Source organism: Pleurodeles waltl, chromosome 11, assembly GCF_031143425.1.
Source record: "Pleurodeles waltl isolate 20211129_DDA chromosome 11, aPleWal1.hap1.20221129, whole genome shotgun sequence".
Taxonomy (NCBI): domain Eukaryota; kingdom Metazoa; phylum Chordata; class Amphibia; order Caudata; family Salamandridae; genus Pleurodeles; species Pleurodeles waltl.
This window is the reverse complement of record NC_090450.1, coordinates 690355108-690381245: the sequence shown is the minus strand read 5'-3', so window position 1 is coordinate 690381245 and position 26138 is coordinate 690355108. Positions and strand designations below refer to the sequence as shown.

The 26138-nt window shown below is 45.6% G+C and overlaps 1 protein-coding gene across 1 annotated transcript in view; it reads right to left on the bottom strand.

Annotated features, from left to right (window-relative positions):
• Nucleotides 1–26138, bottom strand: part of C11H2orf42 (chromosome 11 C2orf42 homolog) — a 318795-nt gene that overhangs the window by 245211 nt on the left and 47446 nt on the right. Inside the window, exon 3 of the mRNA XM_069214211.1 lies at nucleotides 14150–14251. Coding sequence (XP_069070312.1) covers nucleotides 14150–14251 — 102 coding nt within the window. The remainder of the gene's footprint in view (nucleotides 1–14149; nucleotides 14252–26138) is intronic.

Here is a 26138-nt window from a genome sequence, read left to right as displayed (position 1 = left end):
CAACATCACTATGAAAGAGCATCAGCCACAGAAAAGGCAGGTCGCAAATGCAAGATGGCGGAAACTGCGGAGTGAATCAGCCGCAGTGCGATGAACCCATCCTCCAGCACCTATCCCAGGTACACAATGCGACGCAGGCACACGGACTTCGTGCCTCTGACCAGGGGCTGCCCCAGGTACTACAAAAGCAACACCACGCACCAGCAGGCCGACAGTTGAGACTTCCCTGCCCTGTCCCGTCCCATCCCATCCCGTCCCACTCAGCTATCCATGCATAGCCTACTTGTGAAATAACCAGAGGGCGAACAGAGTGAGCTTCTGCCAGCGCAGTAGCACTAGCACCCTAATACTCTGGGCAGCATCTTCCAAGGGGTGCCATACACAGCACTATCAGTGTCAGGGGCAAGATTTGTATGGAAACCCGTGCAATATACTTGTGCATGCAGTGGTGGCTCCCTGTGCTTGGCAGAGGTGGGTCTGAGATCACTAGCAGGGCCCTGGGGGCCAATAGCATTTTCAGCTAACCCTGGCCTCTCTGAATGACGCTGCAACTCTCCAGGAAACTCCGCATAGGAGAACTTTTTATCCACGCCCTGGGCATACTACTACTGAGGGGCTGGACATACAGAGCCAACTTCCTACACACCCTCTTTGTGCCTCCTCCCTGACGGGAGGGGGGCACTTCCCTATTTCTGTTGAGGGAATCCTCCAAACTCAAGATGGAGGATTTCTCAAGGCAGGGGTCACCTCAGCTCAGGACACCTTAGGGGCTGTCCTGACTGGTGGGTGACTCCTCCTTGTTTTTCTCATTATCTCCTCCAGCATTGCCACCAAAAGTGGGGGCAGTGGCTGGAGGGGCGGGCATCTCAACTAGCTGGAATGCCTTGGGGCGCTGTAACAAAAGGGGTGAGTCTTTGAGGCTCACCGCCAGGTGTTACAGTTCCTGCAGGGGGAGGTGAGAAGCACCTCCACCCAGTACAGGCTTTGTTCCTGGCCACAGAGTGACAAAGGCACTCTCCACATGTGGCCAGCAACATGTCTGGTGTGTGGCAGGCTGGCAGAAACTGGTCAGCCTACACTGGAAGTCGGGTATGTTTTCAGGGGGCATCTCTAAGATGCCCTCTGGGTGTATTTTACAATAAATTGTACACTGGCATCAGTGTGCATTTATTGTGCTGAGAAGTTTGATACTAAACTTCCCAGTTTTCAGTGTAGCCATTATGGTGCTGTGGAGTTCGTGTTTGACAGACTCCCAGACCATATACTCTTATGGCTACCCTGCACTTACAATGTCTAAGGTTTTGCTTAAACACTGTAGGGGCATAGTGCTCATGCATCTATTCCCTCACCTGTGGTATAGTGCACCCTGCCTTAGGGCTGTAAGGCCTGGTAGAGGGGTGACTTAACTATGCCACAGGCAGTGTGAGGTTGGCATGGCACCCTGAGGGGAGTGCCATGTCGACTTACTCGTTTTGTTCTCACCAGCACACACAAGCTGGCAAGCAGTGTGTCTGTGCTGAGTGAGGGGTCCCCAGGGTGGCATAAGCTATGCTGCAGCCCTTAGAGACCTTCCCTGGCATCAGGGCCCTTGGTACCAGGGGTACCAGTTACAAGGGACTTACCTGGATGCCAGGGTGTGCCAATTGTGTAAAACAAAAGTACAGGTTAGGGAAAGAACACTGGTGCTGGGGCCTGGTTAGCAGGCCTCAGCACACTTTCAGATCAAAACATAGCATCAGCAAAGGCAAAAAGTCAGGGGGTAACCATGCCAAGGAGGCATTTCCTTACAGGGTGTAGCCACCCTCAATGACAGTAGCCATTGGCTACTGCCCTCCCAGACCTAAACACACCCCTAAATTCAGTATTTGGGTGCTCCCCACAACCTAGGAAACTAGATTCCTGCAACCTTAACAAGAAGAAGGACTGCTGACCTAAAGCCCTGCAGTAAAGACGGAGACGACAACTGCTTTGGCCCCAGCCCTACCGGCCTGTCTCCCAACTTCGAAGAAAACTGAAACAGCGACGCATCCAACAAGGACCAGTGACCTCTGAAGCCTCGAGGACTGCCCTACACCCAGGGACCAAGAAACTCCTGTGAACAGGGCCCTGTTCAACAACCTGCAACTTGCTTGCAACAAAGAAACAACTTTAAAGACTTCACGTTTCCCTCGGGAAGCGTGAGACTTTCCACTCTGCACCAGACGCCCCCAGCTTGACCTGCGGAAAACCAACACCTCAGGGAGGACTCCCCAACGACTGCAAGCCAGTGAGTAACCAGAGACGCCCCCCCTGAGGCCCCACAGCGAAGCCTGCAGAGAGAATCCAGAGGCTCCCCCTGAATGTGACTGCCTGTAACAAGGGACCCAATGCCTGAAACCAGCACTGCACCCACAGCCCCCAGGACTTGAAGGAACCAAACTCCAGTGCAGGAGCGACCCCCAGGCGACCCTCTGCCTAGCCCAAGTGGTGGCTACCCTGAGGAGCCCCCCATGCCTGCCTGCATCGTTGAAGTGACCCCCGGGTCACTCCATTACTTTCTATCTAAAACCCAACGCCTGTTTGCACACTGCACCCGGCCGCCCCTGTGCTGCTGAGGGTGTACTTTCTGTGCCTGCTTGTGTCCACCCCCCGGTGCCCTACAAAACCCCCCTGGTCTGCTCCCCAAGGACGCAGGTACTTACCTGCTGGCAGACTGGAACCGGGGCACCCCTGTTCTCCATTGAAGCCTATGTGTTTTGGGAACCTCTTTGACCTCTGCACCTGACCGGCCCTGAGCTGCTGGTGTGTTAACTTTGGGGTTCCCAATGGTGGGCTAACTTGGCCCCAACTTTGAGACTTGTAAGTGTTTTACTTACCTGCAAACTTAACCTTTACTTACCTCCCCCAGGAACTGTTGATTTTTGCACTGTGTCCACTTTGAAAACAGCTTATTGCTATTTTTACAAAGACTGTATATGATATTGCTTTTATTCAATGTTCCTAAAGTATCTAAGTGAAGTACCTTACATTTAAAGTATTACTTGTAAATCTTGAACCTGTGGTTCTTAAAATAAACTAAGAAAACATATTTTTCAATATAAAAACCTATTGGCCTGGAGTAAGTCTTTGAGTGTGTGTTCCTCATTTATTGCCTGTGTGTATGTACAACAAATGCTTAACACTACCCTCTGATAAGCCTACTGCTCGACCACACTACCACAAAATAGAGCATAAAAATTATCTACGTTTGCCACTATCTTGCCTCTAAGGGGAACCCTTGGATTCTGTGCACACTATTTCTTACTTTGAAATAGTATATACACAGAGCCAACTTCCTACACCTGGGTTGCCCACATCTCTGCTCCTGTTTGTGATAGTTTAATCGACCCTCATACCGGCTGGAACAACACAGGCAGGACTACTCTTAGTAGGGTGGCCTGCCTGCGGATGCAGTGAGCTGCGAACTGGCTGAGATCATGAAACCCCAGCACCCATAGCTCATCCTTTGAAGCCGAGAGGGGTGTTGCACAAAGCAGGGTGCATGGTGAAGCTGTGATGGGTGACATCTACTGTGGAGGCCATGCAAGAAGGCAGGGAGTGTGGACCAGGAGAGCCACCAGGGGTGTGTGTCCTGGACCCCGACGAGGCCATGCAGATCAATCCTGATTGTCATCGACCGTTAGTTCCTGGGCTACGCACATACTAGGGGTGCTGCAGCGAGATAAATGCTTCCCCCTATGCTGCTGGGCCCTGCGAATCGGAAGTTGCAACTCCCCCCCAACAGGAGAGGATTCCAGGGATCGAGATCGGTCATGGCTGTGTCAAGAGCTAAAAAGGACCACTCAAAGAGATGCTATCCAAGCCACCTTGGAATCAGCCAGGTGACAAACTGCCCATTGCCTTTCCAGAGCAGGAGTCCGAAAGAGACAACAGTGAAGGGCTGGTAACCCGATCCTTTCTAGAGGCCTTATTTGCGTCAATCCGGGAAGCTCTCCAGACCGTTAAGAGACTTATCACAAGACCTGAAAGAGGTCCACTGAGATCTGACAGAAATGAGGGACAGGGTCTCCACTCTAGAGGACCACAAATCTACCTGGGACGAAGAAATCAATCAGCTCCAGCTAAAAATTACCCCCCTCAGAGACCAAAAGATTGATCTGCAAGCCCATGCCAAAGACCCTGAAAACCAGTCGAGACTAAACAATAAAAAAAGCAACGCTAAGTATGCAACATGAGGCCTATGTGAGGACCATCTTCATTCAGATTTCAGAGGCCCCAATTGATAGGGAGATACATCTAGATCGAGTAGGCCTCCTCCCACGACCAGGAGAGCACCCAGCCTGCTGACATCATCGTAGGAGTCCATGATTTTCACCTAAAAAAAAAATGTCCTTTGCAAAGCCAAAGACTTGCATCCCTCACAGTAGAGGGGCCACACGCTGATGTACTAACAGCCCTTTATAGGCCTTTACTTTACAAAAGAGATGCGACTTCCACCCAGTGACCTCAGGGACCAAGGTGTTGCTTACTCCTGGGGCGCCCTTTCTGCATAATTGTTTGCTGGGAAGGGAAGCTCCACAAGCTTTGATCGCTTACCGAAGCATGCAAGGTCTTGCAGATCGTGGAATCCTCAGACAGCAGCCAATTGACCAGCCCCAAGAACGGAATTCCAGAAAATGTTCTTGGTGGCAGACAGGACTGGCTTCCTCCAGGGGCCTACATCAGGAACCTGAGACTATGGAGAGATGTGCTGTACTGGAGATACTGTCAGGAGACCCCCAATAAGCCAGAGACTACCGGAGTGAAGCTACGGTCCTTAGATTACCTCAACAGCCTGAGTGGCGGGAGTGAAGGGGGTTTGGTATGAGTTGGGCTACGGACCCCCACACTCAAGTACCCTGTGGGACATTACTGGGTGAGACCAATTCTTTATTTTTGGCTATAGTATCTTTTTGTTACTATTCGTTATTAGGTTCCAGCAAAGGGGCACATACAGAAACGCACGGGGCTCCATAAATCTGGCAGCCGCTAAAGGCAGCCAGGACTCAGTTGACTAGTTTGGGACTTGACGAGGCTGAATAAAACCTGCTTGGACTTCAACACTCCTTATAGATAAGGGGGAACATATTTGGAAACCATCTGGCCAATCTGCTGCATGCACAATAGCAAGCTACAGGGGTTGAGTCCCTTTTCGCACAGGATGGCATGAAAATCGTGGGAGACAGCTCCACAGTATCTACCTTCTGCGAGTTCCATGCAAAACTTTACTCAAAGCAACACCTCCCTGTGACCGGGTGGCGTTCCAGACCCTTATTTTTTTTAAATATAAATAAACCCTTCTGCATGGCACTGGTCCTGATCCTCACCTGGCTATTCAACTCAATTACAGACTCGTAAGCAGAAACATCCTCAATGATGGAAGCTTCCATTATTATTATTCCCAAATCGGGGAAGGACACTAAAGAGTGTGGGTCATACTGCCCCATATTCCTCCTTAAAGTGGATAATAAATTGTTCACCAGCATCTTAGCAGCAAGACTAAGCCCACTCATGCCGGGGCTGGTTAACCCCGACCATGCAGGTTTTGTCCTCAATAGACAATGTAGCGATAACACCAAACTGATACTACACCTGCTTGATACGGCAAAAAGCTCTTAGCAAGAAATCATGCTTTTGGCCACGGATGCCAAGAAAGCATTTAACCAAGTACACTAGCCATACCTGCAGCAACATTAACTTTGAATTTGTGATTCTGTTCCACACATGGATTCTCAGCAACTGCGGCCGACTACAAACAACTGTTCGGGTAAATGGCCAATGGCCAGACTTCAGCTCCCTTCCTTATTAGCAGGGGGACATGGTAGGGATGCCCCCTGTTACCTCTGCTCTTTGCAGGGAGCCATTTGCCCAATGGATACAGGACAACCCAAACATCACTGGGGTCACCTTTTGCAGAGCGGGACACACCATCAGCTTTTTTGCTAATGATGTTACTGGACAATCCTATTACGTCCCTTCCAGTCTTCTTAGAAGAGACAGGGGTCTTTGGCAATGCTGCAGGGCTTTGGATAAACATTCAGAAATCGCAGGCCCTCAACCTCTTGGTTTCCTCTGAGACAGAAGCTCTGCTGGCCCACTGGTATCCCATACAGTAAAACCTCCTTGCATCCCATATCTGGGAATTCAGTAAGCTCAGGCCACCAGAGAGACAGCAGCCCTCAATTATCAAACACTCCAACAAATTAAGAAAGATCTAGAGCAATGGAAACTATATTGCTTGTCATGGCTTGACGAGATAGCAGCGCTAAAAAGGACTGCACTGCCAAGGATTCTCTTCCAGACACTCCCGATCGAATCCAAATGCCCACTCCCTTCACTCCCTACAAAAGGAGATCCATCGCTTTGTTCAGGCAGATGGAAGACCCTGTATGAGTTGAGATCAGAGCTACAGACCCTCAATAGAAGGGGCAGAGGATCCCAAATCTCATGCAATATTACCACACAGCTCCACTCCTGTACTTAGTGGAATAGTCTAGGACCAAGTCTGAGAAGCACTGGCTTTTTATGGACCGGGCATTGGTGAAAACCCATTTGTGGAAGATCACATTCCTGACTTTTCCTTCAGCGGGCCTGGGGTCTCTATTCCTCCCCGGTCACCAAAGCTACCCTTAGTATGTGGGACTAGGTGGGGACATGGAAAGGCCTATCATCGTTCCCTTCTCCAATGATGCAGATTGTAGGCAATATTGATTTTACGTCAGGACTCGTCCAGGGGGCATTCCAATGTTGGCGGGGAGTAGGATGCCTCTCAGTTGGACATTTCTTTGATAAGGAAGGCCCTCTCTCTCCTTGAAGCGACTATGGGCAGACTACACTCTACCAGAACCAAAGAGAAAATCTCATACAGGTCTGGCACTGGAAAACACACCCCACGATACATCCCGGGGCAAAGCACCACCTTAACCCATTTGAGAAGTGGTTGTATAACAAAAAAAACCACAGATGAAAGCCTCTTTACAGAATTACACAGCATCTTACAACATGCAGTTCCATTGCCTAAGACATCAGGACAGAAATGCTGGGAACTAGATCTAGGGAGGCAGCTGACCACAAAAGAGTGGGAGGAGGTACACTACAAGGCAAGACATACAGCACACAATGCATCCAGTGTTGAGACTACTACGTCACATATTAGTACCTTTGACCAGCACACCTACACAAGGGCGACCTCACACAAAGTGTTGATTGCTGGAGACACTGTAGGTCCCCCGGAACACTACTACACTTACTATGGGAACACCCCAACCCTACTCAATAGAGGGACGCGATTCTGAATGACACCGATGCTCATCTCAATACTCCGCTATCTCACTTGCCCACATACATTATCCTAGGACTCTCAAATGTGCTCACCTTCCCGCTTAAATCACGTAAAGGGTACCACATCTTGTGTTGGGAGCAGCCTTCCAGAACATTCTTGCTCACTGTGGTACTGACAAACTGGGCTGGCATTGTTGCTTGTGGCATGTGTTGAGGATGGAGAAACTTTCCCTGGTTCAATACTTGTGATTGATAGATTTGACGGACGTTAAGGATCCCCTGCAGGCCAAGAGGCCTACCCCAGGGGACCCCATAAATTATGTGCTGTGCCTTAACTTTCTGAGCCATCTGATGTGAATACTCCCAGGAGAGGGTGGAGGGAGGTGGGAGGGATGTTACTATTCTGTTGTGATGTGCTTTTGATTGCTATCATGAGCGCTGCAACACTTAAGTTACTGCCTTGTTGCTGTGAGGCAAAAATAATAATAAAAAGATTTAAACCATAAAAACTTTAAAAGTGTTAAATACCTCACTGAAATGAATGAGAGGTATTATGTGTTTGCTGTGCATACAGACCAACCACAGAGGATAGGTGGAGACATAACCACAAGTCCAAGATAACAAGTAGTTCTCTTAATCTCAGCGTAGCTGGTGTGATTCACAGTGTGATTCCCTTACAACCTGCAAGAAACGTCCAGTCTCGTGGATTTTTAAATACAATTTAAAACCTGGCTTTTTTTTAGCTTTCCCTTTTACCAAATATTTGTACTGTTCTCTAGGCTTTTTATTATTCTGTAGAGGGTGAATAAGATTTAATAGTGTCAAAAGAATCGAAGTTTGGCTCTGCGCCAGGACACTCCTAGGAGTAGCCATGTGCATTACAAGTCTGCTGCTGTAACATATAAACTTGCAGCTCTCTATCTTTCGATTTGTCCCAATCATTTCTAGGCATGCAAGGGATGAAAAAGCATTTGCTAGGAGCTTCAATGAACCACATTTCCACACTGCCATCAGTAAGACAGGTGCCAACTCATTAATGGCACAATGGAAGTATGATTTATTGAAGCAGACAGCTTTTGCCTCAAAGTGGACACCTTATCAGCCTAATGTGAATCCAAGTGGATCAGCAGACATTGGCACCTTCCAACAAACAGCAGTAGTCCTGCAGTTGCTGATGGCAACCCCTGGAAAAAACATATGTAAGGGAACAAACCTCAAGGTGTGAGAATAAATACCATCATCACAGTCAGCTGACAGGGACTAATCGTAAGAGACTTAGCTCAGAGTAGCACCAGCTTAATTAACAAGTTATTTCACCAACTGTATTTGGCATGTAACTTCTGGATACAATACAGTGTATCACTCTTCTCTTAGCTGCTACTATAAGGGTGCCTAAAAGGCAGTAAACATGTGCTTCCAATTATTTAGTGCAAGCAAAATGTATGTGAACATGGATTTAGCATGAATATTAGAACATGACCTGTGCCTGAAACAAAACACACAAGTTGTCAGCACTAATGCAAATTCAAGTAGATGGCTCCTAGGTGAACCCATTTCGCCCTATCCCCAAGAGTCCTGCATTGGTTGACAGCACACCCTAATCAAAGGCATATTATGGGCAAAAAATGTTTCAGGTCCATGAAGCAAAACTCAGTCTAAAAGAAAGCAGGTAATTCTGGTTAGTAGTCTCTTGGCTTAGTCTGCATCAACACCATTATTGTTACAATAGAGTGGCTGATGCACAAAATGTTTTCACTGACCAGTATTTGTATTTAACCTGTTAGTGTAATGCAGTGTACCTTTTCACTCAGCAACGCATTAAAAAGACTATTAATAAGTTAAAAACGTTTGCCCAGTCATTAGACAATGCCTATAGAAGCTAGTGTAGGTTTAGCAATGTGATTTCTTTCTTTAAAAACTCTTTGTACTGTACTCACGCCAAGAACATTGTCAGTGTTGATGCAACTCTAGCTGGATAGACAAAGGCAGACATCTCGCATCCACTCCAATAGTTCTGCTTTGGCTGGCTTAAAAACCCAAGAAGTCTTCAAGGTCCAGGAACAGATTGTCATCAATGCAGATGTCAGAAGGCAGTGGCCACTACATCCCGATACTTTAGGCTTACGGCATCAACATCTTCACTAATAAGTAAGCAACTGAACGGTTTCACAGAAATGACACTACCCAGTGAAGGATTTTGGGGATATTCAAGTGTACTTAATATAGCTACCCTACCAAGCTTTCCCTCCACTATCTGATACATAGGGATAATTTCTTCGAGAACTGCTTAAGATTTCCTAGTACCATGGCGGCTCACAGTTTGAAGGATGTAGGGCTGCTAATATTTTAAAAAGTGACCAGATCATGGAACAAGCACATTAAATTTAGGTTGAATAGGTAATTTAAGTATGTCAATATTTTAAAGATTTTTCAAGGCCTGACAGAGATAAGCGTTTACATCCTCCAAATCACTCGCATGGCTTTATGACATTTTGGACAGTCTTGGGTTTTAAAAGTCATTGAAGATAAGTCAATGTCCATGGATTAAGCAAAGGTCTGTATAAGACTGTTTTTAAGAGAATGGTTAATATTGTCTCTCACAAGATACTTGTATGTAGTCTACAAGGCCTGCTTCAAATTTGTGAATGTGAGTCAGACTGGTGAAATCCAGAATCATAGTAGTAACTCAGGTAGTCTACCCTTTACTTATCTTAGTGATCTGAATAGTCCAATACTTGCCTTTGTGGTCTGGTCTGATATCGTGTTACGATGCCATATTCTATTTACCCTTATTTGTCTCCCCTTCACTTCCCCATTTATCATCTCTCTTCTTCCCTTTCACAAGGACCTATGTCTCTAAAAGCTAGCATGCAACTATTATCCAGAAAACAACAAACCCTCAAAATAACGGTCAGTTGATAGCTCCTCTTTAGGAAGGCCATTACAGTATGCTATATGCTAAACTGATTTGTCCTTGGTTAGGGTAGAAAAGGGGCCTCGCCAAGGCAAATGCTGCATAGTGCTGGTTGTGCAGGTCGTAAAGGAGTGAACACCTTCATAGCAAGCTATAGCACAAGCAAAGTCTTTAAATAAAGCACCTGAGGAACCTTTTGTGGTATGCTGCAGGGAAAGGAGAGATGTCTAGATGAAAAACACCAAATATTAGATTTGAAATATTGTTGTGAGAGTGGAAGGGAAAGGACAAATCCCTCAGTGAAATAGCCCCATTTGATTTTTGGAGATCTATGAGCGGACTACCTCTACAATATGTAAGCAGCTGATGTGGCTTGAATAACTCCTTTAACCATATACTGAAAATGTAATAGCCTAACGTGTAGTTTTCCTATCCTCCCTGGAATGTACATTTAAAAGGGTAACTTCTTTTATTAAGGAAGAACATTTTTTTTTATCTGGAGAGGACAATTTTCTGAGCAGAAAAACAGACTTGCGGTTTGAAGGTCGGAAGAAACATTTGAAACCCTATGGAAATTAATTCAGGCAAATATCGTGGGGCACTTTGCATAAAACAGATTACTTAAATAGGAGTGTAAAGAAATGGCTCCCTGTTGCAGTTACCCCCCACTTTTTGCCTGATACTGATGCTGACTTGACTGAGAAGAGTGCTGGGACCCTGCTAACCAGGCCCCAGCACCAGTGTTCCTTCACCTAAAATGTACTTTTGTATCCACAATTGGCAGACCCTGGCATCCAGATAAGTCCCTTGTAACTGGTACTTCTAGTACCAAGGGCCCTGATGCCAAGGAAGGTCTCTAAGGGCTGCTGCATGTCTTATGCCACCCTGGAGACCTCTCACTCAGCACAGACACACTGCTTGCCAGCTTGTGTGTGCTAGTGAGGACAAAACGAGTAAGTCGACATGGCACTCCCCTCAGGGTGCCATGCCAGCCTCTCACTGCCTATGCAGTATAGGTAAGACACCCCTCTAGCAGGCCTTACAGCCCTAAGGAAGGGTGCACTATACCATAGGTGAGGGTACCAGTGCATGAGCATTGTACCCCTACAGTGTCTAAACAAAACCTTAGACATTGTAAGTACAGGGTAGCCATAAGAGTATATGGTCTGGGAGTCTGTCAAACACGAACTCCACAGCACCATAATGGCTACACTGAAAACTGGGAAGTTTGGTATCAAACTTCTCAGCACAATAAATGCACACTGATGCCAGTGTACATTTTATTGTAAAATACACCACAGAGGGCACCTTAGAGGTGCCCCCTGAAACTTAACCGACTATCTGTGTAGGCTGACTAGTTTTAGCAGCCTGCCACAAACCGAGACATGTTGCTGGCCCCATGGGGAGAGTGCCTTTGTCACTCTGAGGCCAGTAACAAAGCCTGCACTGGGTGGAGATGCTAACACCTCCCCCAGGCAGGAATTGTCACACCTGGCGGTGAGCCTCAAAGGCTCACCTCCTTTGTGCCAACCCAGCAGGACACTCCAGCTAGTGGAGTTGCCTGCCCCCTCCGGCCAGGCCCCACTTTTGGCGGCAAGGCCGGAGAAAATAATGAGAAAAACAAGGAGGAGTCACTGGCCAGTCAGGACAGCCCCTAAGGTGTCCTGAGCTGAAGTGACTCTAACTTTTAGAAATCCTCCATCTTGCAGATGGAGGATTCCCCCAATAGGGTTAGGATTGTGACCCCCTCCCCTTGGGAGGAGGCACAAAGAGGGTGTACCCACCCTCAGGGCTAGTAGCCATTGGCTACTAACCCCCCAGACCTAAACACGCCCTTAAATTTAGTATTTAAGGGCTACCCTGAACCCTAGAAAATTAGATTCCTGCAACTACAAGAAGAAGGACTGCCTAGCTGAAAACCCCTGCAGAGGAAGACCAGAAGACAACTGCCTTGGCTCCAGAAACTCACCGGCCTGTCTCCTGCCTTCCAAAGATCCTGCTCCAGCGACGCCTTCCAAAGGGACCAGCGACCTCGACATCCTCTGAGGACTGCCCCTGCTTCGAAAAGACAAGAAACTCCCGAGGACAGCGGACCTGCTCCAAGAAAAGCTGCAACTTTGTTTCCAGCAGCTTTAAAGAACCCTGCAAGCTCCCCGCAAGAAGCGTGAGACTTGCAACACTGCACCCGGCGACCCCGACTCGGCTGGTGGAGATCCGACACCTCAGGAGGGACCCCAGGACTACTCTGATTCTGTGAGTACCAAAACCTGTCCCCCCTGAGCCCCCACAGCGCCGCCTGCAGAGGGAATCCCGAGGCTTCCCCTGACCGCGATTCTTTGAACCTAAAGTCCCGACGCCTGGGAGAGACCCTGCACCCGCAGCCCCCAGGACCTGAAGGACCGGACTTTCACTGGAGAAGTGACCCCCAGGAGTCCCTCTCCCTTGCCCAAGTGGAGGTTTCCCCGAGGAATCCCCCCCTTGCCTGCCTGCAGCGCTGAAGAGATCCCGAGATCTCTCATAGACTAACATTGCGAACCCGACGCCTGTTTCTACACTGCACCCGGCCGCCCCCGCGCCGCTGAGGGTGAAATTTCTGTGTGGGCTTGTGTCCCCCCCGGTGCCCTACAAAACCCCCCTGGTCTGCCCTCCGAAGACGCGGGTACTTACCTGCAAGCAGACCGGAACCGGGGCACCCCCTTCTCTCCATTCTAGCCTATGCGTTTTGGGCACCACTTTGAACTCTGCACCTGACCGGCCCTTTCGAATGAGATATTACATGTAGAATTTGAACCTGTGGTTCTTAAAATAAACTAAGAAAAGATATTTTTCTATAACAAAACCTATTGGCTGGATTTGTCTCTGAGTGTGTGTACCTCATTTATTGTCTATGTATATGTACAACAAATGCTTAACACTACTCCTTGGATAAGCCTATTGCTCGACCACACTACCACAAAATAGAGCATTAGTATTATCTCTTTTTGCCACTATCTTACCTCTAAGGGGAACCCTTGGACTCTGTGCATACTATTCCTTACTTTGAAATAGTGCATACAGAGCCAACTTCCTACAAGGAGTAAGAATAGTTTGTGCAAGGTACCTGGAGGACTACTTCACTCATCATGGTTTTAGCCGGTGCCGAAAAGTGAGTGCCTTGGTAATGTCAACAGACTCACCAATGGATGATAATGAAACCAACTATTTTTATTTGTTACATAATAGTGTTTAAGTGTTTAAGGCTCCTCCTGGAGCATAGGGTGAGGGTTAAAAGTAAATTAAGATTTAGTGGGGGGAGGGGTGGGTACAAACCAGGCTCGGAAATTAGAAAAACAGAATGCGTGTTTTTTTTTTTTTGTTTTTTTTTTAAAATCCCTTCTTCTCCAATATCTGTGTCAAACAGGACAAGAGTAACTTCACCAAAGGTACAGATGCTCGCCATGCAAATCCTTCCAATCATTGGACCACAACAAGTCTTTTAAGTGTACAGCACAACACCTTCAATCACTGCATCAAAGGACAACTCCAGGAAGGAGGCTTAAGAGGCCCAGTATGCATTTTTTAGGATGAGCTTCATTAGTGACAGCTGCTATCTAGGATAGCCGTTTTAAAGAATCTGAGAAAAGTGCACAGTTCATCAATGTGACATTAGGAGACACTGGGAATAGGTAATGCCTTCCCGGCACACCAACTCACCCTCCCTCAATAGGTCATGTCAAATAAAAAATAATTTTCTTTTGTTCGACAGGCAGTGTGAAAATGATAAAACAGGTGGGTATCAATTATAAGTTCTGGGCTACAAAGGAAAAATAACCCTCACCGTAAGATCTAAAAGGTAAAAGAACAATATGGGTAACAGGGATACATTTGGAAAAAAGGAGAACCCAACATGGCATAACATGAACCTTCAACGAGTCAAAAGAACCAAAAATATCTTACTTTGTCGTTTCAATGTGGGAGCAACAGCAGGCTTTTTGGGAGTACTTTTTTTTACATTGTTGACCGTTTCTTGAGTGAGCATTGGGCTGTCCACTTGGGCACCTGGAAAGAAAAAAGCTTAAAGTAAAAACTACCACTGCTCTTAATATTTATATATAGACCGTTTGAGTGTGCATAGGAGTGTCCACTTGGGCACCTGGAAATAAAATAGCTTGAAGTAAACATATATATATACACATATACATACACATATACATACACACACACACACACACACCTACCTATCTCACCAATCTTTTTTGCGGATTCCCAGGCACTTAGTGTTGGAACCTCCCAGCCGGGAAGCAAACCCTCACATTAAACATCTAACGCCTCTTATTTCCATTCCAGCAACAGAATTACAGCCCCATGTGTTTGAGCCCATGCTCCTTGTTCACTGGGGGGGGGGGGGGGGGTAAGAGTCTGCTTGTGGGAGGAGTACGCAATTATAATTCCTTAAGTACAAATAGTTACACTTTGCAACGTGAGAGAGGGATGCAAGTCGCATTCTCTTCCATCTACTTTGGAAAATGGCTGCATCCCAATCCATAAGGAAAATGTCACTTACCCAGTGTACATCTGTTCGTGGCATTAGTCGCTGCAGATTCACATGCTGTGCATAGTCCGCCGTCTGGTGTTGGGTCGAAATGTTACAAGTTGTTTTTCTTCGAAGAAGTCTTTTCGAGTCACGAGACCGAGGGACTCCTCCTCCTTTGTTTCCATTGCGCATGGGCGTCGACTCCATCTTAGATTGTTTTCCCCGCAGAGGGTGAGGTAGGAGTTGTGTATGTTAGTAACAGTGCCCATGCAATGGAATGAATAAGTATGTACAAAATAAAGGTTAAGGTAATATATTTACAAATGTACAAATGTTGGAGATTACTTCCAAACGGCTACAGGCTCCCGGGGAGGCGGGTGGGCGCATGTGAATCTGCAGCGACTAATGCCACGAACAGATGTACACTGGGTAAGTGACATTTTCCGTTCGGTGGCATGTGTAGCTGCAGATACACATGCTGTGCATAGACTAGTAAGCAGTTATCTCCCCAAAAGCGGTGGTTCAGCCTGTAGGAGTGGAAGTAGTTTGAAATAAAGTTCTTAGTACAGCTTGACCTACTGTGGCTTGTTGTGCAGATAGCACGTCTACACAGTAGTGCTTAGTAAATGTGTGAGGCGTAGACCATGTTGCTGCCTTACATATTTCGTTCATTGGAATATTTCCTAGGAAGGCCATGGTAGCGCCTTTCTTCCTGGTTGAGTGTGCCTTTGGTGTAATAGGCAGCTCTCTCTTTGCTTTAAGGTAGCAGGTTTGGATGCACTTAACTATCCATCTGGCTATACCTTGTTTTGATATTGGGTTTCCTGTATGAGGTTTTTGAAATGCAATAAATAGTTGTTTTGTTTTCCTAATTGGTTTTGTTCTGTCAATGTAGTACATTAGTGCTCTTTTGATGTCTAATGTATGTAGTGCCCTTTCAGCTATTGAGTCTGGCTGTGGAAAGAACACTGGTAGTTCTACTGTTTGATTTAAGTGGAACGGTGAGATAACTTTTGGTAAGAATTTTGGATTGGTTCTTAGAACTACCTTATTTTTGTGTATTTGAATAAATGGTTCCTGTATAGTAAACGCCTGAATTTCACTTACTCTTCTTAGAGATGTAATGGCAATGAGAAATGCAACTTTCCACGTTAGGTATTGTATTTCGCAAGAATGCATGGGTTCGAAAGGTGGACCCATGAGTCTTGTTAAGACAATGTTGAGGTTCCATGAAGGAACAGGTGGTGTTCTTGGTGGTATAATTCTCTTTAGGCCTTCCATAAATGCTTTAATGACAGGTATTCTAAACAGTGAAGTTGAATGAGTAATCTGCAGGTATGCAGATATTGCTGCGAGATGTATCTTTATGGAAGAGAAGGCCAGATTTGATTTCTGCAAATGTAGTAAGTATCCTACTACATCCGTTGGAGATGCATGTAATGGTTGAACTTGATTATTATGGCAGTAGCGAACAAATCTTTTCCATTTACTTGCATAGCAGTGTCTAGTGGATGGCCTTCTAGCTTGTTTTATGACCTCCATACATTCTTGTGTGAGGTTTAAGTGTCCAAATTCTAGGATTTCAGGAGCCAAATTGCTAGATTCAGCGATGCTGGGTTTGGATGCCTGATCTGTTGTCTGTGCTGTGTTAACAGAACTGGTCTGTTGGGTAGTTTAACATGAGGCACTACTGACAGGTCTAGTAGTGTTGTATACCAAGGTTGTCTTGCCCATGTAGGTGCTATTAGTATGAGTTTGAGTTTGTTTTGACTCAATCTGTTTACTAGATATGGAAGAAGAGGGAGAGGGGGAAAAGCGTACGCAAATATCCCTGACCAATTCATCCATAGAGCATTGCCTTGAGACTGCTGGTGTGGGTACCTGGATGCGAAGTTTTGGCATTTTGCGTTCTCTTTTGTTGCAAATGGGTCTATTTGAGGTGTTCCCCAAATTTGGAAGTAAGAGTTTAGAATTTGGGGGTGAATCTCCCATTCGTGTACTTGTTGGTGATCCCGAGAGAGATTGTCTGCTAGCTGATTCTGGATCCCTGGAATAAACTGTGCGATTAGGCGAATGTGGTTGTGAATTGCCCACTGCCATATCCTTTGTGCTAGGAGACACAGCTGTGTCGAGTGTGTTCCCCCCTGTTTGTTTAGATAATACATTGTTGTCATGTTGTCTGTTTTGACAAGAATGTATTTGTGGATTATGATGGGTTGAAATGCTTTCAACGCTAGGAATACTGCTAACAATTCGAGGTGATTTATATGAAACCTTCTTTGATGTACGTCCCATTGTCCTTGGATGCTGTGTTGATTGAGGTGTGCTCCCCACCCTGTCATGGAAGCATCTGTAGTTATCACGTATTGTGGCACTGGGTCTTGGAAAGGCCGCCCTTTGTTTAAATTTATACTGTTCCACCATAGAAGCGAGATGTATGTTTGGCGGTCTATTAACACCAGATCTAGAAGGTGACCCTGTGCACGTGACCATTGTGATGCTAGGCACTGTTGTAAGGGCCTCATGTGCAATCTTGCGTTTGGGACAATGGCTATGCATGAGGACATCATGCCTAGGAGTTTTAACACCATCTTTGCATGTATTTTTTGTGTTGGATACATGGCTTGTATGACTTTGTAAAAATTTTGAACCCTTTGTGGACTTGGAGTGGCTATCCCTTTTGTTGTGTTGATTGTCGCTCCCAAGTATTGCTGTGTTTGGCACGGCAGAATGTGTGACTTTGTATAGTTGATGGAGAACCCTAGTTTGTAGAGGGTTTGTATGACATAATCTGTGTGGTGTGAACACCTTGTTAGGGAGTTGGTCTTGATTAGCCAATCGTCTAGGTAGGGGAACACGTGTATTTGCTGCCTTCTGATATGTGCAGCTACTACTGCTAGACATTTTGTAAAGACTCTCGGTGCGGTTGTTATACCGAACGGCAACACTTTGAATTGGTAATGTATTCCCTTGAATACGAACCTTAGGTATTTCCTGTGCGAGGGATGTATCGGTATGTGGAAATACACGTCTTTTAGATCTAAGGTTGTCATGTAGTCTTGCTGTCTCAACAGTGGTAATACGTCCTGTAGCGTGACCATGTGAAAGTGTTCCGATTTGATGTAGGTGTTTAGTGTTCTGAGATCTAAGATTGGTCTCAGTGTTTTGTCTTTTTTTGGTATTAGAAAGTACAGTGAGTAAACTCCTGTGTTTCTTTGTGGACCTGGTACGAATTCTATTGCGTCTTTTTGTAGTAATGCTTGAACTTCCAGATCTAGCAGGTCTAAATGCTGTTTTGACATAATCTGTGTTTTTGGTGGGACGTTTGGAGGGAGTTGGAGAAATTCTATGCAATAACCATGCCGGATAATTGCTAAGACCCAAGTGTCTGTTGTTATCTCCTCCCAAAATTTGTAGAACTGGCTTAGTCTTCCCCCCCACTGGTGTTGTGTGAAGGGGTTGAGTGACTTGTGAGTCACTGTTTGGTTGGCGGGGTTTTGGGACCCTGAAATTTTCCCCGGTTTCTAGGGAATTGTCCCCCTCTATATTGGCCCCGAAAGCCTCCCCTTTGGTACTGTCCCTGGTAGGTAGACGGTGTTGTTTGTGAGGTACTAGCTTGTGTGGTTTGACCTCGAAACCCCCCTCTGAAGGTTGTTTTGCGAAACGTGCCAAAAGTGCCTCTGCCCTGCGGGGAATAGAGTGCGCCCATGGCCTTAGCTGTGTCAGTATCTTTTTTCAATTTTTCAATTGCCGTGTCCACTTCGGGTCCAAACAATTGTTGTTCATTGAACGGCATATTGAGCACTGCCTGTTGTATCTCAGGTTTGAAGCCGGATGTGCGCAACCATGCGTGCCTCCTTATGGTTACCGCGGTATTTATTGTTCTTGCAGCTGTATCCGCTGCATCCATAGAGGAACGTATTTGGTTGTTGGAGATATTTTGTCCCTCCTCAACCACTTGTTTTGCCCGTTTCTGGAATTCTTTGGGTAGATGCTCGATGAGATGCTGCATCTCGTCCCAATGGGCTCGGTCATATCGCACTAGGAGCGCCTGCGAGTTAGCGATGCGCCACGGGTTTGCAGCTTGTACTGCAACCCTTTTCCCAGCTGCGTCGAACTTGCGGCTCTCCTTGTCTGGAGGTGGTGCGTCGCCTGATGTGTGAGAGTTGGCTCTTTTACGAGCTGCTCCTACGACAACTGAATCTGGTGGCAGTTGTGATGTCATAAAAGCAGGGTCCGTGGGCGGTGCTTTATATTTCTTCTCCACCCTTGGAGTTATTGCTCTGCTTTTGACAGGTTCTTTAAAGATCTGTTTAGCGTGCCTTAGCATTCCCGGGAGCATAGGAAGGCTTTGATAATTGCTATGGGTGGAGGAGAGGGTTTTGAAAAGGAAGTCATCCTCGACAGGCTCTGAGTGTAACGACACGTTATGGAACTCTGCTGTCCTAGCTACCACCTGTGCATACGCTGTACTGTCTTCAGGTGGTGAGGGCTTAGTAGGGTACGACTCAGGGCTATTGTCGGATACTGGGGCGTCAGAGATCCCACGCATCCTGGTCATCTTGGCTCATAGTGGTATGAGCTGGTGAATGTGACGGAGTCTGTGCCGGTGATGTATGAGTTACCGGTGGTGGAGAGGGTGGTGGAGTTACCTTCTTTACCACTTTTGCTTGTGGTGTCTTTTCTTGTGGTTGGAAATCGAGTTTCCTTTTCCTCCTGATTGGGGGAAGAGTGCTGATCTTCCCTGTACCACTTTGTATGAAGATCCGCTTTTGGGTGTGGTCTACATCTGTGGTTTGTAAATCTTCCTCAAACCTGTGTTTGCGCATTTGGGAGGACAGTGATTGTTCCTCCGAGTACGAACTGGCTGTCGGTTCGGTTGCTGGTCGTTTAGGCACCGAAGCCGTGTCTTGTTGTTTTCGGCTCCGACGAGATTTTCCTCTTTTTCGGTGTCGAACTTTCTCGGCGTCGACCATCTTCGGTGCCGCTGTCTCTGTGCCGAGCAGCCTCGGTGGTGCTGTCTCGGTGTCGACCCTTTTCTGCAGCACTTTCTCGGTCCCAAGATTGCTGCGTGCCTGTGTCTCGACCCGAGTCGGACGACCTCGGCACCAGTTTGCCTTTTTTCGGTGCCGATGGACGGTCACCTACTTTATGGGTTGAGCCATGGCCTGTTGGCAGTGGCGTCCCCTGGGCTTTGTCTGTTTTCCCGTGTGGTGCTTGCTTTGACGTCTTACTCACGGTTTCTTCGACGTCAAATTCTTCCGAGTCCAATTCATGGATGGAGAAGGCTTCTTCTTCTTCTCCCTGTTCCTCGAACCCTCGTTGTCCTGTCGGCGTGGACGCCATCTGCAACCGTCTGGCTCTTCGGTCACGGAGCGTTTTTCTCGACCGAAACGCTCGACAGGCCTCACACGTTTCTTCCTTGTGCTCGGGTGACAGGCACAAGTTACAGACCAAATGTTGGTCTGTATAGGGATATTTACTGTGGCATTTAGGACAGAATCGGAACGGGGTCCGTTCCATCAGTGTCGATGTTGCACGCGGTCGGGCCGACCAGGCCCCGACGGGGGATCGAAATTACCCCGAAGGGCTACCGGAGCTCTTCAGGATTCGGTGTTGATTCTAATCTAACCAGATACCGAACGAAACAATACCGACGTAGTTTTCCGAAGTTATGACTATCTTTCCGTCCCGAAACACGGAGCGAAAAGGAACACGTCCGAACCCGATGGCGGAAAAAAAACAATCTAAGATGGAGTCGACGCCCATGCGCAATGGAAACAAAGGAGGAGGAGTCCCTCGGTCTCGTGAATCGAAAAGACTTCTTCGAAGAAAAACAACTTGTAACACTCCGACCCAACACCAGACGGCGGACTATGCACAGCATGTGTATCTGCAGGTACACATGCCACCGAACATAGAATTATTTTTCTTTGCTTTGAAAATGACACACTCGCCCTCCTGTGTCACATAACCAGGAAGGCAAACAGGTTTTGAATGCGATGACTCTTTGTACAGAGTACCCAAAAGAGGGGTCTTAGTACATTAGATTCGATCACAACATGCTTAAAAAGTAGCCACTGATTAAGCAGCAAAGTAGTAATTCGTCTGTTCTCAAAACACTTATTTGGGTACTATCCTTTGAACCAGGGGCCATCTTGCAAAACTATACTTGTTAAGTGTCATTTCATCCCTTCTCCATATACTAGTAAGCACCAACTATACCAACTTTCTCAACTGTCGAAACCCGCCAGGACTGCACCCATGCCGGGAGGCGTTCTAGCACCCCAGAATCATGCTCGGGGACACAAATTCTCGCTCACACATGCCAACTTACCATTGGCGAGCCACACGCAGGAAAAACTCCACCACACAGCAGTTGGCAGAGTTTTGCCAAAACTCCATGCTCCAAGAGGAGTGGGCAAGACACTAAGAACTATGCCCGGTGGGGACAAATATTTCAGGCACCCCTAAAAAGAACCTGTGGCATGGAATAACATGTCTGCCATATTATAAATCAGGCCCTTAGAATCCTAAAGTGGGTGAAAATAATAGCAGCATTTGGGACACAGAGGTTAAGTAGCACTTTACAAGATACTCAGCAGTTCATCCAAGCACTATGTATTAGTGTCAAAAGACTAGTCATGATGTGCCTGATGAACTCCACGATGCGCATGGATGGAAGCATACAAGGGAAACTATATTGATCAAGGAACATTGTGTCTGAAAGCTATATGAAAAGTACTCTAGTAGCCATTTTAACTATATTAAAGGGGAAGGTCTGTATTCTGAAATACAAAGATTTCAAATAACTTTCAAGTAAGTCGGAACACGCTTTATTCTTTTCAACATTTAAGTAATATACAGTTTGGAGCTCCAATAATATTTACGTTTCTTGGGAACGGACAGGAGAGTTGAGCCAGAGATCATCTGATGAGGATCTTACACTGTTAGGTTGACTGGTTATGCTTATTTGGAAAAGCAATGAAAGCTTACTATTAGCAAGTATGGCAAGTCAGCAAACACTTCTACAAACAGATTTAAAGGCTGAAACTAAGACGTGGGAATGACAAACCATATTCACACAAATACGTTTATGAGGCACACAACGGAGTGTCACTGAACATATTACTTTTAGAGAGAGAGTGTGTGAGAGTGTGTGTCTTTCACCCGTGAAATATTCTCCTAGATGGACTAATGAGCACACTAAGGGCTTTGGGAAGAACTAGAGGAGACGGACTAGCCAACACAATGGTGTTCGCGTTTCGTAAGAGGTTAAAAACTGCCTTGAAGGTGTGGCATGGATCGATCTTTATTTTCCAGGATCCTTTGCCTTCAGTTTTCAGAGGCTGGTGAAATGCAAAATGCTATAAAATGAGAAATAATACAATTTAAAACTCACTGAACAAAGTGAGGATTTTCAATCGGTAGACCAGATGAAGGAAAATTAAAGAGGAGCACTAGGCTGAGTTTTATAGCAATATAAAAGACAGATGAAGGTTTGCCTGCACCTTCATGTGTAGGGGAAAATTGAGACTCATTAATAGGAGGTACACTTCAATTAACAGAATCCTTCATAGCAGTTCAACAGCAAAAGGCCTGAATCGGTGCATAACTGAGGAAGCATATGAAGGATAGCAGACATACAAATCAAAAGGGCAGCTCAACCAGCAACGGAGATCTAGAAAACAAAAGTGCCATTCAATGCAATTTTCCACAGCAAACCCCAGGATAGAGGACAACACTTACATGTGTGAGACAAAATATACCTAGGTTGTAATGAACTGTCAAGACAGCTGGTGAGGAAAATCAAATGTAGGGGTTTCTATGCCCTATAGCACAGGAGAGTCCAAAATAGTTAAATATGTGGGCAATATGTAGCACATTTCAATGTTTCATAATTAAGCATTCTATATTCTAGTATCGTTTGAGCAAAATGTTCTGAGAGGAAGCAAAGGAGAAGGAATGCCTTGTCTAAGGTGGCATGATGGGCAAAAAAAGAAAAACCCCAATAAACTAAAACATGGGTCACTGGAATACGGTCCCTAGTTATTACCACAGTGTGAGATTCAAATCCATCACTTTTTTCTTTTCCTCAGTGTAATGTCCCAAGTGCAACAGGTATACTAAGATGTGTCCCAAGTGCCCCCTCTGCCACAGGATACAAGCTGCACTATACTGACAAGGCCAAAATAGGCAAACCAACCTGGGGTTGCTTGTGTACCCGATCAGAGGGCACCTGGCCTTGAAGCTCAGGCTGAACTGTTGTTATTGAAACAGGACCAAGACTTATTTGTATAAGGCTAGTTCCTGTCCGAGTTGGCATGGTGAGCAAAAACTGGTGGAGTGGAATGGGGCCCTGAGAATTACCAGTGGCAGAGGTTAACTCAAACACTCCATCCAACATTGTTGGTAATTGGTAAACATCCCGCATCATTAAACAGTAGTAGTTCAATACAGACGGTGTCAATATAATACTTTAACAATAAACAGGCAAGGCAGATATTTTGGTGCCCTACTTACTGCTGCTGAGATGCTTAAGGATCTCAGTCAGGGGCTTTTGATATACAAAGGTGAGGTTATCCCAGTGTTCTCATTAACCTGATTTTATATTTTGGTCTTCTCGGTCTGGTGGTTTATCAAGGCGGAAATAGCGCAGTAGATACAACAAGGTCAGACTGCACCCATCACAACAGCAGTCCACAATCCAAACATTGCCAGCCTACCTATCTCTACCACCACCCCACCTAAAGCACACTTGAAGTTTAGCTGATATATGACAATCTTCAACATCCAAAGTTTAAACAATGTGATGAAGGCTGTGGAATATCAGCAGCACCACGCCACAGGCGTGCAACAGTCAGTATGTGTTAGGAAGCGATGAAGCTATGATCAGTGTCTTAAGTGTTGTGTATTTAATTTTAATCAGGTAAGCGCAACATTTGGAGGAGAAAGTGAAACTCGTTACAATTTAGAAGAGTAGCATAGATAGTGATGATTATTAAGTCTTTGCTGAACAAACTAAAAATTAAGTCTAAAATCATAGTTATCAGCTCTACAGACAAACACAATTATACCTTTATAAGAGAATCCAAAAACTTTTTTGCTCAAATTACTGAATTCTATGGGTTTGCTTTGTGGAATCTCTCCATCATCCCAACACCTCCCTTGAGCAGTTTTGTGTGTCGATTCCTCTACATGACATTGAGCAGATGTTCCTGCATGTTTGAAATTAAATGTTTTTAGAAGGTAAAAATGGCCAGATCAGTGGCATAGCTGTTGGATTTTACTACTAGTTTGTGGAAGCCCTGAGCCTTAAAAGTGAGTAGCCCAATGGGCTGGGACCTGTGAGGTTTTGCCACAATGTTACACGAAGCACTTAATGTATAGTTATTCAAGAAACACACAATTCTCTCAGACTGTGATGCATAAACACAAATTTCCCCAGCAAACGTGTAAATGAGTGCTCTGTAGCATGTAATGTGGCAAGACCAAATACTTCTAAGCCCAACTGATTCCAATCAAACAGAGCTTGACTGAGGGTGGAACTGATCAGCCATTAGAAGTTTACTTGATGTCATTGCATCATCACCTGACTAAATAGGTTGGTGAAACAATGCGCAGAAGAGACCCTTCAATTGGTAAAGCGGGTTATCATTTTCTGCCGTAGAAGCTTTTGCTACTGCTTGGACCATTTCAGAAGATTATCAGCAGACCATAATGCCCGTTCTCAAGAGCCCTCTAGGACTGACATTCTGGCACCCTTATGTTTGGGGGAAAAAAGCACTGGAAGGTAAAACAGACAGTCTAGACCACTGATACTCAAAGTACTGCCCGGGAGCCACATGTGGCTCCCTGATCAACAGGAGCACTGGGCTGCTGTTTACTCAACTCCGCACTAATAACAAAATAGGTGTTAAATAAACATGCAAGCATTTATTTAAAAGTTAATTGGTGTCAAAAAAAGTACGTAACTAGGGAGACCTGCACAGCTTTACTTTAGAAACACAATTTTAATACATTGTGCAGCAAAAGTGTAAAAATATGACAGTCTCTTCAAAATTCGAAAAAGTGTATTTAAATTATGTCAGTGCGTTTAGAAGAATATAAAAGTGATGGTTTTTCACACATGAATTTAGAAACATTACTTCCCTTTACCTAGACAATAACGTCAATAGTGAACTAAGAGTTAAGTCAGTTGTATGTACCTTTTTTGAGTGGTCGGGGTTCCTATTATACAAGAACAACATTATAGTTTGATAAAAAAAAATAAAAAAAACACACAGGAAAAGGTTTAGTACAGTGCACATCATAAAACCATGTATTTTGAGGTCCTCATGTGTGATAATGAAGAAAAAAGAGAGAAAGTGAAATAAAAAAAGAAGATTGGCTTGGGTCACACAATTTGGTAAAGTGGGTAAGCCAGGAATAATCCCAGGATTTCTGGTTTCTCATTGTTCAATTCAGCCAATAGATGTATATGCTGTGCTTCCCCTACACCCAACTTCCCGCCAATCTCCCTAATCCTCTCGCCTGACAGCCACTCTGCTGGCATAAATGCGGCCCTTGAGCACATCGCACACACCAAACATTTTGGCGCCTAGGAAAATGTTTACGAGTACCCATGGTCTAGACTGAAGTTAATTTGCTTCACACGGACCAACAAAAGGTGGCTTCAAGGATCCCTAAAGCCAGGAGAATGTTTAAGAATCTTCCTGGAACCGGTGTAGGAAAAATCTGCATAGCAATTCCTTGAGGAGCGGATCCTGTGAGAAATTTGGCCACAGGGGTGTCCATGAGGTTTGCATGTCAAAAGGACCAATAGAGCGTTGATCTTCATGCCACCTGAAGGAGCACACACAAGGGACTTGATCTCACAGATTTGTAATTATACTGACAAAGACTGCATTTCAAAAGAAGCATATTTGATAAAAGAATCATGAAATTGCCTTTTACGTGGATTATACGAGAAAATTTGCCTCAAAGGTAACTGTGGAAGTGATGCAAAAACTAACAGCTACAAACCTTAACTAGAGAGTGCAGTATCTACCTGGTAAACATATATGCCCCATATATTGAGAACGGGTATTCCTGGAGTCTGAAATGAAGTTGACCATTCCATATCTGGGCACAAGGTTAATTTGGCGAGGAGACCTTAATTGCGTCTTAGACAGGCAGATGGATTTCAGGCAGGAATAACACCAGGAAAGGAATCTGCTCTGGTAAGCATAATTTTACCTGATCTATGTGTATAGACAACAAGACCTGACTGATCGTACTATATCCATAACAAACACACACACAGCAGAAGAGATCACGTGCTGGAGGGAGGACCCAGAAAAATATGGAGACTCAACCCACTTGTTATGTTGATTTGTAGAGTGCACTATTAAAGCACTAATCACCTGTGAA